Source organism: Sitodiplosis mosellana, unplaced genomic scaffold (genome assembly GCF_009176505.1).
Source record: "Sitodiplosis mosellana isolate CC-2019 unplaced genomic scaffold, AAFC_SMos_1.0 Smas_scaffold_3, whole genome shotgun sequence".
Lineage (NCBI taxonomy): Eukaryota > Metazoa > Arthropoda > Insecta > Diptera > Cecidomyiidae > Sitodiplosis > Sitodiplosis mosellana.
The window spans coordinates 7,677,106-7,694,840 of NW_022595246.1; the positions used below are offsets into that span (position 1 = coordinate 7,677,106).

The 17,735-nt window shown below is 35.9% G+C and overlaps 1 protein-coding gene across 1 annotated transcript in view; it reads left to right on the plus strand.

Annotated features, from left to right (window-relative positions):
• LOC129565802 (putative odorant receptor 71a) overlaps positions 1-4,132 on the plus strand; it is a 5,516-nt gene extending 1,384 nt beyond the window's left edge. The window contains exons 2-7 of the mRNA XM_055441036.1: positions 2,830-2,844; positions 2,928-3,123; positions 3,216-3,467; positions 3,545-3,650; positions 3,745-4,008; positions 4,079-4,132. Of these exons, the coding sequence (XP_055297011.1) occupies positions 2,830-2,844; positions 2,928-3,123; positions 3,216-3,467; positions 3,545-3,650; positions 3,745-4,008; positions 4,079-4,132 (887 nt within the window). The remainder of the gene's footprint in view (positions 1-2,829; positions 2,845-2,927; positions 3,124-3,215; positions 3,468-3,544; positions 3,651-3,744; positions 4,009-4,078) is intronic.
• The last annotated feature ends 13,603 nt before the right edge of the window (positions 4,133-17,735 follow it).

The following is a 17,735-nucleotide window of genomic DNA, read 5'->3' on the forward strand; positions in this document are numbered from 1 at the left end:
TCTCTCTCTCTCTCTCTCTCTCTCTCTCTCTCTCTCTCTCTCTCTCTTTATGTGCATCTGGGTACATCGTCTGTATCAGCAGTGATCTTCGTTTGGTTACAACATTTCTAGTTGTCTTCGTCTTCGCATCGACGGCTGTTGTCGAACCATTGCAAACATCATTTTGCTATTTGCAATTGTACCGATGCGAAACATGGTGGCCAATACATGACAATTGAGGCGAAGCGCTCACATAAAACATGATGCGGGTGACGGGTAATTTTTGGTTTTGCATGAAGCACATGAATTTATGTGCACGTTGCTACTATTCACTTCGTAATGAAGCACTTCTTTGGAGCATCATGAATCGATGCAGATACAGAGGAAGAGACAGGGAGAAATTGTGTTCACAATTCTGAATTGTGATACATTGCACAGACGATAACACAACAGCCAGACCATAAACTTATTCGAGAGTGTACATACAATAGCATTCATAATGACCAATTGTATTTTGTGTGTTACGGGTCAATATTGTCGACGTCGAGACATCAGACTTCTATAATTCATTTCGGAATGTTTGCCAGTTTTCCTGCTTTCTCCTAACTCCACCGAATGCTTTTACCCATTCGGTGCTGTAATTTTGCTACGACCTGCATCGAATATATCTACCACTTGTCAATTTGAAAAGTTTTTACATGCTTTTGTCATCCCAGTTTCATTTCAGGATCGAATGTCAATATATCTTGGCCATCGAAGCGCATTTGGGAAGAAAGAGGCGGTGGAATTGACTACTGAAGACAATGCCAAAAGTGATTGGGTGACAAATTAAGAAAACCAATATCGACAATTATCGGAATTGATATGCAATAAAATTTAAATTTTGTGAATCAGACATTATCCAACTGACATCTCAATTTGGCTTTATTGTATTATTTGACAACAATGGGGTCTTACACAAAGTAAAATCCTGGTGTCACTTTAATCAAAACGAAAACACTACCACCAGAGCACAATTAAACGAAACCACATACACCCATGATATTAGATTAACAATGGGATTTGCGATGTAAACCATACGATATCGATTATATGTATGTTGACAAATTGCTTTCCCTTCGCACACTTCCAAATCATCCTCTCACTCACGCAGGCTCCACGTCATCCTCCATACACCGTATGCCGAATCATCTAATGAAATTCTTTTCCTAATTGTTAACATACAACAAAGACGATTCATTAGATTTTATAACAAATTCCTATGCCTTGATGCATATTTTATAAAGCAAAATGCCATGCCATGCCATGCCATATATGCCCATTTTGCATTCACTTTGTTCATTATTAATGTTGACGATTCCAAAATCTCGACCGGTGACACAAAGCAAATGAATAATCGAAATTACTGTGGAATCATCGATTTAATGTTGTCATTCCAATTGAAGACAATTGTCTAGGATGGAATATAGTTCGATGATTTGTATTGAAATTTTTCGAATCGAAACAATAATATTGATTCGTTTATGAATGACAGATATTTCAGACCATTGCAAGAATTGATAGCTGGAGCGGAAAACATGTTGATTGGCAATTGCATTTCATTCAGTTTATACTGATCCATGTTGAAGATTCATCAGTAGAGTTTAAGATAGATGCATGTTGACGTTACCAAATAGTTGATCCTATCTAGGGTCAATAATAACCGTGGGCTATGATAAGGAATGCCGATTGGAATCAAATTTAGGAAGGAAAGAAGTGACCAAGTAAGAGAATGTTCGTATTCACCGTTTTCCTTGTTGAGGAAATACCATTGTATTGCATTGCATTTTTCGAAGTTTCACGTGGCCTTGAAATCAGGCCATAACGAATGATACCAAAATAGTGTTTCTTTCCTTTCCAAGAAGAAATTAAGAAGTTTCGGATTTTGTCATTTTATGGCTAAAAATGTGAATGACAAGTGATCAAAATTCGATTAGTTTTAGATTAGCTGCACACGGGATAGTTTGCCTGTTCCTCGATGAGTTTCCTAATTCGTTTATAATATTCAGGCTATGACATTGGTTTATTGTATTGATTTTGTAATATGTTGATTTTAGACCAGCACAAACAGATGCAATATCCCTACCTACATATGCTCTATTCACCTATTCCTTTTCCCAGCGATTCAACACATTTCGTTTGTCGTTTACACGTGGCTTAAATTTGTCTTGAAATGTTATTGTCCAAAATCGATAGAATTCAAATCAAAGCCATAGCCTGAATCGTATAAACAAATTGGGAAACTCATCAAGGATAAGGTAGTTAATGTAAAACGAATCGAATTTTGATCACTTGTCATTCAGATTTACTGTCGTAAAATGTCAAAATTGCATCCACGGAATCGTTATAAAATCGGTCTATGAATAATTTTCAGTATAATTTGTGGACGTTTCTATACAGTTTGACATATTTTGATGACATTAAAATCAAATTATTGCATTTGTTTGAGTCTTTGGAAAGCAATCCGAATCATTTTTACTGCAGTCGTCATTCAACCTCGTTCCCGGAACCACGCAAGTAATTCAAACCTAAACGCGATGAAAATCTTTCAATCTCTTCGAAATCCTCTCGGTGACGTGGGCATTTATCCAACTCAAACCACTGAAGAGAGTTCATTCAATTCGAAAAATATTATTATTGTCCTTTTACTCGGTCAATTCAGTATTTTATCAATGGTATACATTCTGTTTGAAGCCAAAAATCTAAGAGAATTCACCGAAGCCTTCTATATATTTTCAACAACTTTAATTGTGTCATTTATTTTATTCGAATTGATTCGGAAGATTTTCACTTTGATTGCACATTTTGAAGGTGCAATTGGAACACGTAAGTTATTGATGATCCTATTCAATAGCAGTAATAAAATGTATTAACAATCGAATTTCAAATATATTTTTCAATTGTTTCAGGATTGGAAGATCCAAAATCGGCGGCCATTTATGCCAATGTGAACGAAAAAGTAGAAACATGGACCGAAATAACTTATTTTGCACTCGTGAAATTGTCAATCCCTGGTATTATGCTACCGAAATTTATCATAAGTTTCTACTTATACTTTTCAACTACTTTGGGAGAAGATACTTTCAGTTTGCCGTTTCCAATGTGGTAAGTCTGATCTTATTACTAGATTTTCAGATGCTTGATATTTAAGATTCTTTAAGATCACACTAGAAATTTTTTCCTAAAACTTTCCGTAGGTTACCATTTGATTGGAAAACCCCTCATGGATATTTAATCGCTTATGCAATTCAATATGCTGCGGTTTATTATGTATTTCATGCCGCTGTCTGTCATTTGGGTTTTTTAATTGGATCATGTGAAATATTGATGGCATTTGCCATGGATCTCAAGCAAGAGTTCAATACGTTGGTCGAAAAACCGGACGAAAATCAAACGGAACTTAAGAAAAAATTGTCGAAATTCATTCAATTCCATTGCAGTGCAAAACAGTTACGTAGAAATTATAATGAATTTTGTTCATTTTCATAAAAATTTCTAAGACTGATCATTTTCATGCACATTTCAGACTGGTTGAGGAGCTCGCTGATTTATACAAATTTATATTTTCGTTCGGTGTTTTGTGGAGCATTTCGAACATTTGCAGTACACTTTTGCTCGTTGAAATGGAAATGGTTAGGTGTCTCATGAATCATATATATGTATCTTCATTATATAATATATTATAACTCGATTGATTCATCTCAATTTTTCGTACCTTGGATGTAGGTAAACAACGCAGGAAATCTTTTGGGATTGATTCAACCATTGACGTTGATGTTTTGGTCATTCGTCCTCGTGTTGCTCTATTGTGACTTTGGTGAAAGAGTGTGCGGTGAATTTGATGCAGTCCATAACACGATCGAAGAATGCGATTGGTATCTGTTCCCGATTGAGATTCAGAAGATGCTACTCACCATCATGATGGCTGACCAGCCCGTTGTACTCAAAGGATTTGCAAACGTTGTTATAACCCGAGAAACTTCTAAAAAGGTAATACTTTTTGAAGATTGTTTGGAAAAATAAAAAAATCATGCGTTTTTCCATACTAATTCTATTTCAGATCGCTAATGGGGGATACTCGTACTTCAACATCCTACGGCAGTTTGTTAAATGAATTTGCTTGACATCAAATGTCGAATCTACATGTTTTACACTATTTTGCACCGATCTGCTTGATATATTTCCTTATTTCAAATGTACATTTGCACATTCTTGTTATTAAATAAAGAATTTTAAGCATAAACAGAGAATTTATTTTGAATTTCATTCCATTTTTCGTTCAAACCATTTGAAATGATATGCCATAGCACTGAATCGATATTGAAAATTCACTTTATGAGTGTGAAGCAAAAAAGTGGATTTTGTGAAATGAAAAATATCAATAAAATCAATTATTAGCACGCGATCGACACGCAACTGCTAAGATAATCGATTAGTTTATTTCGATCGGGTAATTTGTTCGAATTTGTATCAAAAATGGCACATTGTCAGCTTGACTTCGTGTAGAAAAGAATGCAAAACTGTCCAGTTTAAAAAGTGGCAAAGTGTTAAGAGCGATTTGTTCAACGTCGGTCATTGCACTAATGTATGTGACAGAAACACATAACTTGGATTCTATTATTATGCCCTACCTATGGTTGTGCACCACGAATGCCATAATCTGACACACTGTATGCGCAACGTGGTCAATAATAAAATATGCACCGAAAAATGGTCCAAACCCATAATTGCAGCTCATTTTTCATAATGTGTGTTTGTAGCCACCTCCTGCAGTGCAATCTCAACTGTGCGCGTTCGCCAACAATGAATACAAAAAGAAACCATCAAGCCAAGTATCTTTTTACGCTCATTTACGCTAAAACAAATAAAATAGTAACAAAAATTTGATCGTTCCACACAGAGCGAAGAAAAAAAGGCGAAACCAACGACTAGAAACGCATAAAACCGGACTATTTATTAGCTTGAAATAGATCCCACAACATGTAAATGATATGCTGCACTTTTAAACTCTTGACTCATTCATGCGCACCAAATAAGCGAGCCCAGTAAATGGTATGGCGAACGTGCGCGCGCGCAAGTTCTCACTTGGTGTTCGATCGTTTTGTCGTATCGATTGCAGGCGAAGGCGAAACAGACGTGGTGCATTTCGAATTGAAAAAGAAAAACACAAAATATTAAAATTATCTCGTATTTTTCGTGAACTTTATTAAAGCAAACAAAATCGCATCCCGCCACCACTGCATCGCGTATCACCAAGAGCGAGAGCCATGAACACACGTTGGTTGTCAAAGTATCAATTAGAAAAATGTGAATAAATTTCAAAGTTAAAATTCATTTGGCTCATAAATTGCTGTGTGGCCACAGTAAAGTCCCACTATCTCTCTCTCTCTCTCTCTCTCTCTCTCTCTCTCTTTCTCTCTGTCTCTGTAGGACGGCTGAATGCAGTTTGCTCAGTGTGTGTGTGTGTGTGTGTGTGTGTGGATAGAAATAGAAAAAATCAGGATTTTCGTTTTATTTCAAACATTCATTTCAAATTTTAAACACATATTTACTCCTTTTCTCGAGAAAAAAAACACAGAGATACGAAGAAAAAACTCCAACAACAAGCGAACTCACTTGAGAGAAACGAAGCATGTTTTCACTGTATGAGTATAGATTTACGATTAGTGATCCCGCATTCAAGATATATATATATTGTCGAGTTGAGCCGACTCTGCATGCCATTGCCACATATAGTCAATTTGAAAAGTCGGAGCAACGCTCCATTCATAATTTCTTACCCAGTTAAAATTATTATTTATTTAATTTATTGTCAGAATAATAGAAATTTACTGGTCTCGATTTTTCAAATGCCGGTTTGTGACTGTGAAGTCATATTGCTGTTGTTTTTTCTGCGTTGTCGTAAAGTAAACCGTTCAAAACAAAGAGACCAAGATAGAGAAAAAAAGACGGCGAAAATGGTTATTATTGCGTGCTACAACGCTAGTTAATTTATAGAATAGCGTTACAATAACGAGCATTCTTGAAAGCCATTTCACGAATTGAGTTAAGTCGTTAAACGGGTTAATGTGCATTTTTAAGATGTGTCATTTTTTGGTAGAAGAATTTTTATCGAATTGAGCGAGACGCGTCGTCACAATTGATGACGACTATTGCGTTTGCCGACTCGACAAATAATTTATTAAATCTCGACACTCGACGCAACGCGATTCAAACTGAATGAAAGTCTTTTAAAGGGCATAGAACGACGAAACTATGCAAGTGATGGTTCGTTTAAAAGCAAAATTGTGTTTATAATTTATGATTGAAATTCAATTAAATCTACACGTTTTTTTTCTTCAAATATTTACAGTTAAATGTCGAGAGGAGTTTGAATTACTAAATGCAATTACATGTGAAGTGGTCGAGAGCCGTCACGATTATTATTATTGAACGAGAGACATGAAGACAAAATGCCTTTTGATTTTCTCCATTTTATTGGCCGAAAGATTCATCATTTGGATCGTGCACAATCGAAAGATTGAAGTGGATTTTTTTTAGTCCATATTCGATTTTGAGCGAGAAAATCACTTTATTTAACTTTCTCTTGGGCCGTTGAGAAAACATTTTCAGACTTGCACCTTTCGCTTGTAAAACCATTAGTAAAATTGCATAATCGTCCGATAAAAATCAAGCAAAATATGTAGTTTTTTTCTTCCTCCAACATAAACAACAATGCTATATTCATGCCATGGACCATGCCATTTCATTCTATTTTGAAAATGTAAGTAACATGGATTTCTACTTAGTTCGATCGTGTGTACATGTCGAATGTAGTGTATCGCGTAATTGGAACAACTTTCGATTTCATTAAACTTCGATTAATCGATATAAGCGATGTTATTTAATTAGTGGAATATACGAAGAAAATGTTACTATCAAAGCCTCATGCTGCGGGAGTGCATGTTCTCTGTGCGCACGGCTCTCCGTTGCTGCCACCGTCACTGTTGAAAAAGAAACGTAACATTTACTCAAAGTGAAATCGAATGCGAAATCATCGATCGATTCCCTCGTGTATATTCTCCGTGCACAGATAAAGTTGTTGTAGCATACCGATTGTTGAGTGCGGATTTTTCGTCGCGTTTTGAGTCTTGCGCTCGTGATCCAGAGAACTTGTCGGTAAACTGCGGTTGAAATGAAAAGTTCACCTAGAAATTATGAAGGAAAACGCGATTGCAACGAATGAATATGTATCTAGGTTTGTTTTGAATCGTATCTGATTCTGGTGTTGTATTACCGCAAAGTGTTCCTGAATGAATGAAAACGAGGTAAACGCTCGCCGATTATGTCGTCGATTAAAATTTATAATGTGGCAAATCGAATTCGTAGACGATAACCATGGCACATGGGAGCTCCGAATACAAACCGAGCAGTCTCTCTCTCTCTCCTTCTCTTGCAGATGATATAGAAAATTCGAATCGGTGTGTCGGCTTCACTACTTGTTTCATTTTGTATGCTTTGCATATGAAAAATTAACATTTGTAACACACAGCAATCTTACGGCCAGAAGTTCCGTTTCACTAGAACGTGTGCATGTTTTATGACGCCATAAGGAAGACGTTGCACGCGTGCAAATGTTCTTCTTCCTGCTGCTGCTGACGCAGACGAAAAAACGGTACCACTTCGAACCCTCAATACCCTATATATGCGGTACTCGACATCAAAGCAAGAACTATCAATAATACCGTGAGGTGAAAGATTTCATCGCGCACGTTCGTCATATTTGTTATCGCAGATTATAGTAGACTTTGAAAGTTAGGTCAAGCCTCTGAACCCATTTCATATATCGCATGGATTCGAAGTCAAATCCATTTTGCTAGTAAACACAAAGTCGAACTAAAGCTTCGAAATTCATATCGAATTTATGGATCGTATGATTTTGTACTCAATTTTCCCATATAAAACGGTATAAAGGATTTACTTTCGATAAAATACCGACAAAACAACACAAAACGATCAAAACAATTTTGTTGCTGAAAAGTTACAAACTGTAAGAAATTGAAACGTTATACACACACAATTGGTATTTATCCAATTTGCACAAATTTGCAACAAAACCACACACAGTTCAGAGGAATTTTCAATTTATCTAAACGATATGTAACATTTAGCTGGAGATAAGTATTTTCCGAAGATCAAACATGTATCCAAATCACCTTTGATTTCGAAATTCTTCATTTAACAAATTAATTTCATAGAATGCTTTGATGTAATCTCGCCTAAAGAAAATTACACAGCGTATATATATTTTTGTTAATTCGAGCGTTCGGATGAAATTCATCATTTATGCATAAATCTGTGGATAAAAGTGAGAGAAAAAACCACACACAAACGCTGTGTTCCGGGAAGCGTTAATTCTGAAACTGAAAAGTTGAATTTCCGTTTTTCGTTCGTTGCAAACTTTTTTTCTGGAATATGGATGATTCAGAGATTCGTTGTGCCATGTGATTCATGCCCGTGTGTGATCCAAAACTTTGGCCTTTATTTTGAGAGGCGAATGGTCGAGTATCAGGCACAAGATTTATTCATCAAAGGAGTGACCCGACCGGAGTGGTTCAAGCCAAAGCGATAGAGAAAAGCAGAAAGAGCCGATGTGGTAAGTTCAAAGGAAATTCGAAAATTGAATTTCTCACTCACCCCTTCGACAATTTGCTCGGTGTTCACCTTTTGCAATACAACCGCTGAGGTAGACACCACGAAAATGTCTGCAAAACATTTTAGAAGAAAAAATAGAGAAGCAAAAACCACGGCATTTCAAATCATCAAATTGTAGATGATGAAACTTTTAATTTTATGACACCAATCAAACGCAGCGCTACTGAACACATTCTTATTAATGGCGTTAAATTCGACGGAATTTTCGGCGATAAAATTGTTGGCTGTTAGAAAGTAACTTTTCATGCGATTTTCCGTTCGAATGGAGAATATGTTTCGGCGAATATTTTCTAAGAACGGAATACAGAGTCGAGTAGCGTTTTATTTTTCTTCTGTTGTTTAGCAACATTTTTCATACAATTTAATGTTTTATATCGTCAATTTTATGGTGATTACTTTTGTATTTCTGGCCGTTGTGAATACGTGTGTGTTTATATATATAAAATGGTCTATTTCTTGTCGAAGTATTTATTTGCGCATCGTAATATCATGAACATTTCGTGCATTTCCCGAAGTACACATAAAAAGCAATACAAAATGTTATTGCGTCATTTATATTTCAAAAAGAGCGAGCGAAATGGGAAACTGAAACCGGGAGAGATAAAGAGAGAAAGGAACAAGAGAGTCAGCCGCATCAGCAGATAATGTACTGCGCAAAGCACACACACACACACACACATATTGACTGTATGATGAACGGCAATGTAATTTTTCTTGGTTGGGCATAGTGAAAGGAAAAATAAAACGACAAAATTAGTGTATATAAAATCGTAATTTTGGCACTAATTTTATAATATCTGAGGCTGCGTTAATGGAGCGTCGAACGAAACGCAGCGACAACACAAGAAAGAGACCAAGAACGAGAGAGCGGGCAATAGAGTGAAATGTGTGATTGTTGAATGCCAATAAAACATAACTACCGTTGGCGTTGGTGTATGTGTCTTTTCACTAACATTTTTGGGTGTAGTTACACCGCATGACGACCAGTATCTCTTCTTGCCTTACAACGCCGAAAAAAACCTTCTGAGTTTCTTACCTTCTGAAAATTTTATGATTGCGTTGTTGTTGACTTTTTTTTCCCTCGTAAAAAGCAACAAACTAAGCAAAACGCCCAAAAGAACATCAAGTAATATTGCTTACTTATAAAAATTACAAGTTCGTTCTTTTTATTATCTTGTGCGCGAGCGGTTTTTTTCGTTTTTATTTCTTCGCGGTAAAACATTGTATACATACCTGTAGGTAGTTTTGCAATGCAAAATTAACTGAAAGTCCAATAGAAAATCACCCAAAATGGCCATTGTATATGTTGCATATAATTACGTTTTGCCGTTCCAGCCAAGTAAATAAAAATAAACATTTACATCAAATTAAACACATAATGATGATGAGAGTTGAATTTAACACGCTCTCCAACACAACAGAGAGAACACAACAGAAAAGGGAACTGGACCGGACCGACCACGAACAATTGCACCTAAAATGAAATGAAAATTACTTATGTGTCGGAACTGAAAGCGATTGTGGGGCACAAAAAAAAACACCACTGACTCACCGAGAGAAACAAACAGAGAACACGATGATCGACAATATAAATGTCCACACATTACATTTTAATGATCGTAGTTACTCTTTATGAGTATGAATAGTTGAGCTGCAAATTAGCGCACAAATGTTCGTTAAGTCTGATTGCGAACGCTTGTGAACAACATTGATGAGAACGTGGAAAAAAATTCTCTCATCAAAATGTTCATTACGATTTATTCCATGCAAATTGAAGTTAATAGATACAAAACGCAATTTACGTTGTACCAATCTGAGTCCTCATAATTCATGCGAACACAATTTCATTGTGTCGTTTCCTGTGCGAGAAAACAAAAATTAATTTGAAAATGCAGAAAAACCGACGGAGACACGAAACCAGACAGAAATAAAATCGATGCATTAAAAAAGAACTGCTTCAAGTAAACTATACTATATTGGACCCACACGAAATGCATGTATACGTATATCTTGATGAACTTATGTGCACGTTGGCTGCGTTGGGTGTGCACTGTGCATTCAAAATTTGAACATGTCTAAACATATGGTTTTTATTATTCCATTTTACAGTCTTGTTGTTTGTTTTAGTTAGCGCACGTTGGCACAAGAACATCGTCCCAACGGAATGTTTTTCGGCATTCGGATCCTATATATTTACATGTTCTCAACATCTTTTTTCGGCGTTCGTCTCATCGAACGGCGAAAATCCCCGCATGCAGCTTCGTAAAATGGAAACATTTGCTCGCGAACTGATCCGTAATTGTGATGATATGCCGGCATCTATAATTCCAACCGAACAACGAGTGTGTTTAATTGAATGCACATGGAATTCGCAAGGAACCATAATAATTAAAGTCAATGAATGAACATTGAACAGCTTATAATTAAAACCACAATTTCACTCGACGCACTGAAATTAGACTGTCTCACAGTTTTGGAATGATGATGACGACGAAGGAAAGAAAAACCCCCGGCGAAACAAGAGTCAAGTCAGTGAATAATGTCAACAGATGCACAGCATTCCATGTTGGATAGATGTGTGACGTTTGTTGCTGATGGTGTTTTATGCTCTGGATCAAATGCAAATGCATACGGAATTTCGATGTGAGGTCGACAGACAAAATAATTAGCACAGACTTTAGCATAACAACCAAGCAATGATCACATTAAATAAATTGCTCTGTGAAAAAGAACAGTGCGCGACATCAACTGTTCGTAATTTTCATTCAAATGTGCCACAGTATTTTGGTCTCAAGATGAAATTGAGCTGAATACATTGGGGTATATGGATAAGCCAGTGAACAAACAAACGCAAACATTTCATTTGGTTTTTTCATTTCGTTTTTTTATGACATGTCTAAATTAGCCAAATGTCACCAATTATTTATCACATAGCAGAGGAAACGCAAATCTTCTTCCTCCTCCTTCGTCGTTCTGATCGCATTGGGAATGACAAAGGAAAGAAATGGTTGGTCACAGAATATACTCGCATTTTTGTTAACAATTATGAATGAGTTGATTTTTTCCCGCGACAGATTTAGATAATTTTTGATATGATATATACTTCTGTGTGCAATGACAATGTTTTTTTTCCATCTCTTCCGTCGTTCAAGCACCGCTGTTGTCTTTTCATTCAGCTGATGTTTGTTTTAATGATTGAAATTATTATCGTTCGTTTGTTGCCATGTTCGCATTCCTTTGCCTTTCCTCTCTCGATGATAATTCAGGATAGAACCAATAAGAATTGATTAAAAGAAGATTGCAAATGAGATCTTCATGTGTACGGATTTAAAATTTAAGCTCAATATTTTATTTTTCACAACCAAACTTTGAACACATTTCACCACAATTGCTGACAAGTTTTACAACTTAAATTTATAATTATGAGTATACTAAAAGAGTTTCATAAAATAGTATGCAAAATGACGAAATGATTTGAATCGGTAAGAATAATCTTGACCTGCCAAATTGAGTGAAAATAAATGTGAAACATAGAGTTTTTTTTTTATATGGAGTTGTTGTTGTTTCCAAAGTTTCGTCTATTGCTTTTTCTGCCAAATGATAATCAAATACCACAAAGTGACCAGAGTTGTACTCGACACATGGTATATACTAACTGTATACTCTTTGAACGTTTTCCGTTCAAATACCATATACCATACTACAGACACTAATGACAATACGTTAATACTGGCAAAGATAACGTTAAAAACAACACTAAATACGTTTGAATGAGACGAAATAATTTTAAATCGATTCGAAATATTTGGCAAAATTCCCATCCAACGCAAAAACTTTTTTAAATAACTGAAACAATCCATTCAACTAAACTTCATGATTTCAAAAAAGATGCTTTTTTCATTAAAATATTTGTCTTTTAGGGATGATTTTTCGTTGAAGATGCTTTCTCTCTGATCGACTTTAACTAACTAATCTATTTGAACGGTTGACAAACATTGAATCGAGAATCATATCTCGGATGTATTATTCTGGTAAATCTGAGGCAAAGGCTTTTGGTCTGAAAATATGGACACGTCGTTCGGTTTGACATTGTTTTGCGATGTCTGGGAATTTGTAATTTTGCTGTAATTTAATAGAACATTTCTAGAATATACCGATATTCGGTAGTCTCAATTCGAAATTTTGTATATGTTCTGAGAAAACACGGTTGTTCATATGAATGTTTCTTCTGCAATACTTCACGTTGACCTCATTTCATATAAGTAGCCGCAATGCTATTATTCAAATGGGAATCTGTGCCATGAAAATAGCCTAATACATGATTCGACTTATCACACACATCACATTTTGTGGTGTCAAGCAAATACATTAATTTTTGATAAGGACACGTATGAATTTTTTCGAAACAGGCCGCGCTAGCGTCCTATCAAAATACATTATAATGAATAAGTACAAACTAATACATACGCATTTCGCTATGAATGCGTTTCATGTTATGTGATTTGATTTCATTTAATTTTGGAAATTGAAAAAAAAAATATTTCTCGACAAAATATATTTTAAAACATCATTGCGATAAAAAAAAACTTCCAAGTAAGAATGAATATATTGATATTGAGTAAGGAAATTCGGTGAAATCGGTGAAATACTTGAATCAAACATAAACGTTTGAAAAACGCCAAAGCATAAGTGATGTCAAAGTGTGTACAAAGAGTGAAGCAATAGTGCGTTTAATGCTATGTGCTCTAGTGTCTCTGTTGATGTTGATCGCTGACGTTTATAGTGGTAGTTTCGAAATATTGAAAATTTGAAGAAATACTATTGAAATGTGTGTTCCAATTTGGAGCCACTGTGAAAATATCAAAATCAATAGGTAAAGTCAATTCAAAAGGCATAAAAAGTATTTCAAGACTATTTGCGTCAAATGTTGCTCCACTGACATGTTTCAGAAAAAGAAAATAATTGTGTAACGATACAAGTTTTCAATTGATTTAAAATACAAAGTCACAAAATAAAATAAGCTTTGATATCCTACATCCATTGACCCAAATAATACAGATTGAACATTAATAAAATACATTGAAAGGAGATAATGAACGAACCATTTTTGTTTAAAATGGTCTACATTTCATGTAGTGCCAAAAACAGTGAACAAGAGTCAGATCAATGAATAATGTTAACAGATGCACAGCATTCCATGTTCCGTTTTTTTTGTACTCTCTGGATCAGTTCCAAATGCATATGGAATTTCGATGTGACATCGTCATACAAAATAATTAACACAGACTTTAGCATAACCACTAAGCAATGATCACATTAAATAAATTGGTCTGTGAAAGAGAACAGCCTGCGGCACCAACTTTTCGTGATTCTCATTCAAATGTGCCGTCAGGATTTTGGTACACTGGTATATGGATGAGCTAGTGAACAAACAATCGCAAAAATTTCATTCGGTTTTATTTATTTTATTTTTTATGACATGTCTAAATTAGCCAAATGTCACCAATTATTTATCACATAGCAGAGGAAAGGCAAATCTTCCTCCTCCTCCTCCGTCGTTCCGATCGCATTGGAAATGACAAGGAAAAAAAAAACGTCCGGCCTCAAAAAAAAATACTCATATTTTTATTTACAGTTATGAATGAGTTGATTTTTTCCCGCGACAGATTTAGATAATTTTCGATATGATATATGCTTCTGTGTGCAATGACAATGTTTTTTTTGTCATCTCTTCCGTCGCACAAGCACCGCTGTTGTCGTTTTTCATTCATTTAGCTGGTGATTTTTGTTTTTCAATGCTTTGCAACGAGTGTCGTTCATTTTCATGTTGTCATGTTCTCATTTCTTCGCCTTTTCATTCTCTCTCTTTTGCTCGATGTTAGTCGCTTGTTGAGTCTATTAATAAATATAAATAATGATGATGACAATCGCTTGGGCGGAGATTAAGAACATTTGTTTGGTTTATGTGCACACAAACACGATTACAACCGAAAAACTTTCAAAGTAGAACAACTGTTTAAGTGCACTATGAATTCCATTTTTAATGCATAGATTCGTGATAAACGTAACGGAATTTCTAATTTAAATCTTTGACGTTTGTTTTTCTTTTGGAAATCTTTTGGGCTTTAGCATTTCATGCATTTTACCAGAATTTATTGGGAATTGAATCGAAAATCGTTGATAAGCATAACATTAAAAATGAATTGGCGTATAAAAATCGATCGTGATAGTCCATTAAAATTGTGTACTATAAATCAAACACCCAGAATAAAGATGACATCAAAAGAGAACGAGAGAGAGAGAGAGAGAGAGAGAGAGAGACTCTTGAGTTTGTTCCATAGTATATGTCGAGCATCAGTTGAATTAAATTCCACATCTTCTGTTCATATTCGGATTTTCTAGCCTTTTTACCTGGAACGCATTAAATAAACATTCACATGGAATTACTTGTTGGAACTAGAGAAAATTTTTCGGAAGAAAAATACCATTATAAAATGTGATGACACAAAGCGTAGAGGTGCTGAGTTGAGACCAAGACTTTCTGTCTCACTCATCCAGTCCCAAGAAAATGTGTGTGTGTGTACACATACAAAATTAATTAAATCATTATTGTTGCCGGAGCCGGTGATGGAAACGAAGCATGTTCATAATTAAATGCATTTCGGGTAATTTATTACTGTTTGGGTTTTCGAGTCACAATTTCAATGTTTGCTCATGGTTCAATGTCAGCACCAATGACATGTTGATGATTTGTGACAAATGACTCCAAACGCCTGGATTCGGTGGAAAAATATATATATAAATGATGCTGGGCAAAATGCTCTCTCAATAATATCTTACGCATGGCTTGAGTGAGCGCGCGCGTGTGTGTGTGTGTGCTTGGGTGTGCATTGAAAGATGTTTTAAGTAGTCAAACTATAATTAATTAATGATGAAGTCGAGATTGAAAAATCGTATATGTGAAAAACTGTGTTGACGATTTTTCAAATAGCTATCGCGATTGACGAGATATTCATTTAATGGGTTCGGATTTCACATGAAAAATGCGTTCGTTGTTGCCAGCGAATCGGGATAAAGGATTTTGTGTGTGAGACTTTTGTTTTTGTAGGAGCATTGATGGCAGTCGAATTCAAAGTCAAAACAAGAGTTTTTCGAGCTTTGGTGGCTTTACACGTCAAGATCATTGTATCGACTCTACCATCAAAAGCGGCAAAAATGAAAGCAAGAACGAAAACTACAAAGCAACCAAAACCAAGTGGCAAATTTATAATCGCACTGAAACAATTTGTGCTCTCAAAATGCAATGCAAATTCTGTGTCTCTCTTTCTCTCCCTCGTACGAGTGCTTTTGTATTTATGTTTCTATTTTCACCTTGCCGAAAGGCAAAATCGTGAAGATTTCGGTATTTCCCACTTCATTCACGATACAAACACACAAGCGCAAACTAGAAGAGATATTCTCGATTTGAGCAAAAGAATAAAGAAGAAGCAGCAGCAGCAGCAAAATTGTGTACATCTCCAAAGAAAAAGATTTACTTCTTATTCTTTGTGGCCATCGAGAGAAAAAGAAAATATTACGTGATCATATCCAAAACGAAGAAAAAAAGATGAAGCAAACGCTTTGCGCGTTCATTTTTTTGCTGCTTTTCGCAACATAAATTAAATCTCAGGTGCACCGTTTAACGTTCGGTTTTGTTTTCTGGCTATGTATTTGCATGTAGAGTTTTGTGTGTGTGTGTGTGTATCATTTTAAATTGAAGGCAATAAAAAGGCACATAGGGACATACACACAAAAACTAAATGAACAATGTTTCGGTGCGGCCATAAACGAAATGGAAACGTATCATATGGAATCGAGTGGATACGCGCGATGACGAAACGAACGAAGCAAAAAAAAACACAACACACACACTCGATCCGAAGTAAGAGTTCTTAGTAAGAACAATAGCGATGCTTGGTGAATATCTCGGTGTTAGCTCGCGCGTTTCTCCGTTCCGTAAATAGAAATTTAAATTCGAGCATTTTATTTGCATTTTTTTTTCATGTTCGTGCATTCATTCGCACACTTGCAGCAGTAGCAGCAATGGCAACGGTACACATACAGCACATGTGCATATTCATTACCATTTTTAGCATGAGAAGCACCAAATCCGATGGTTTCTCTGCAAATGAAACTGAAAACCATTCAAAAAGTGTTCGCTTGTTTCGGCTAAGGAATTTGGCGAACATTGAAACGACATCGCGCGCAGCGGTGAAGAAAAAACTAAACAGCCGAAAAACGAAAATAAGACGAGAATACACATAAATTTTGTGGAAAATATAAATTATTTAAATGGTTTGTTTTGCCTTTTATCGTGTTGCCAAACGATGTTCGTTCGGTGTGCACTTCATCTCGCCGAGTTGCCACACCAAGATGAGAGAGGAGTATGGAGAAGTGCCTCACCAACCTCACGAGACAACGCACGCGCGCTCTATCTCTCTCTCTCCTGCCAACGATATCCAAATGAAGCGAATGATCCACCATATTTGAACGGCAAGATCTACGATGAAAACATTAGCTCATTCAAATACGTTGTTCAGCCAAAGGAAAAGCCATTGAAATGGAAACGAACACCGACCGAAATGAACTGAATACATATTTCAGCAGCAGCATAAGCATCTTGCAATTGCTACAGTGCCGTGTGTAAAAAGAAAAATATAATAAGAAAACCAAAAAAAAAGAAGCGAGCGAGCAGGAAAAAAGGAGCACAAGGCAACGATTGAAATTGTAGCAATTTGAGAACGCACAAACAATACACCATAAATAATTCGCTTTCGCTCGTATATGTGTGCGAAAAAAGGAGCCGTTTTTATTGTAATGTATACTTTGCCGTTACGCGCACACATTTTATTGCTTCATACATTTTAGGAACATCAAAATGTGAAACGCTTCAGCCTGCGAGCAAACGAGTGAGGCAGATAGTGAACGAAAAAAGGAACGAGCAAATTCGAAGCGCAGAGCAAATGGAAAATGTGTTGTAAAAT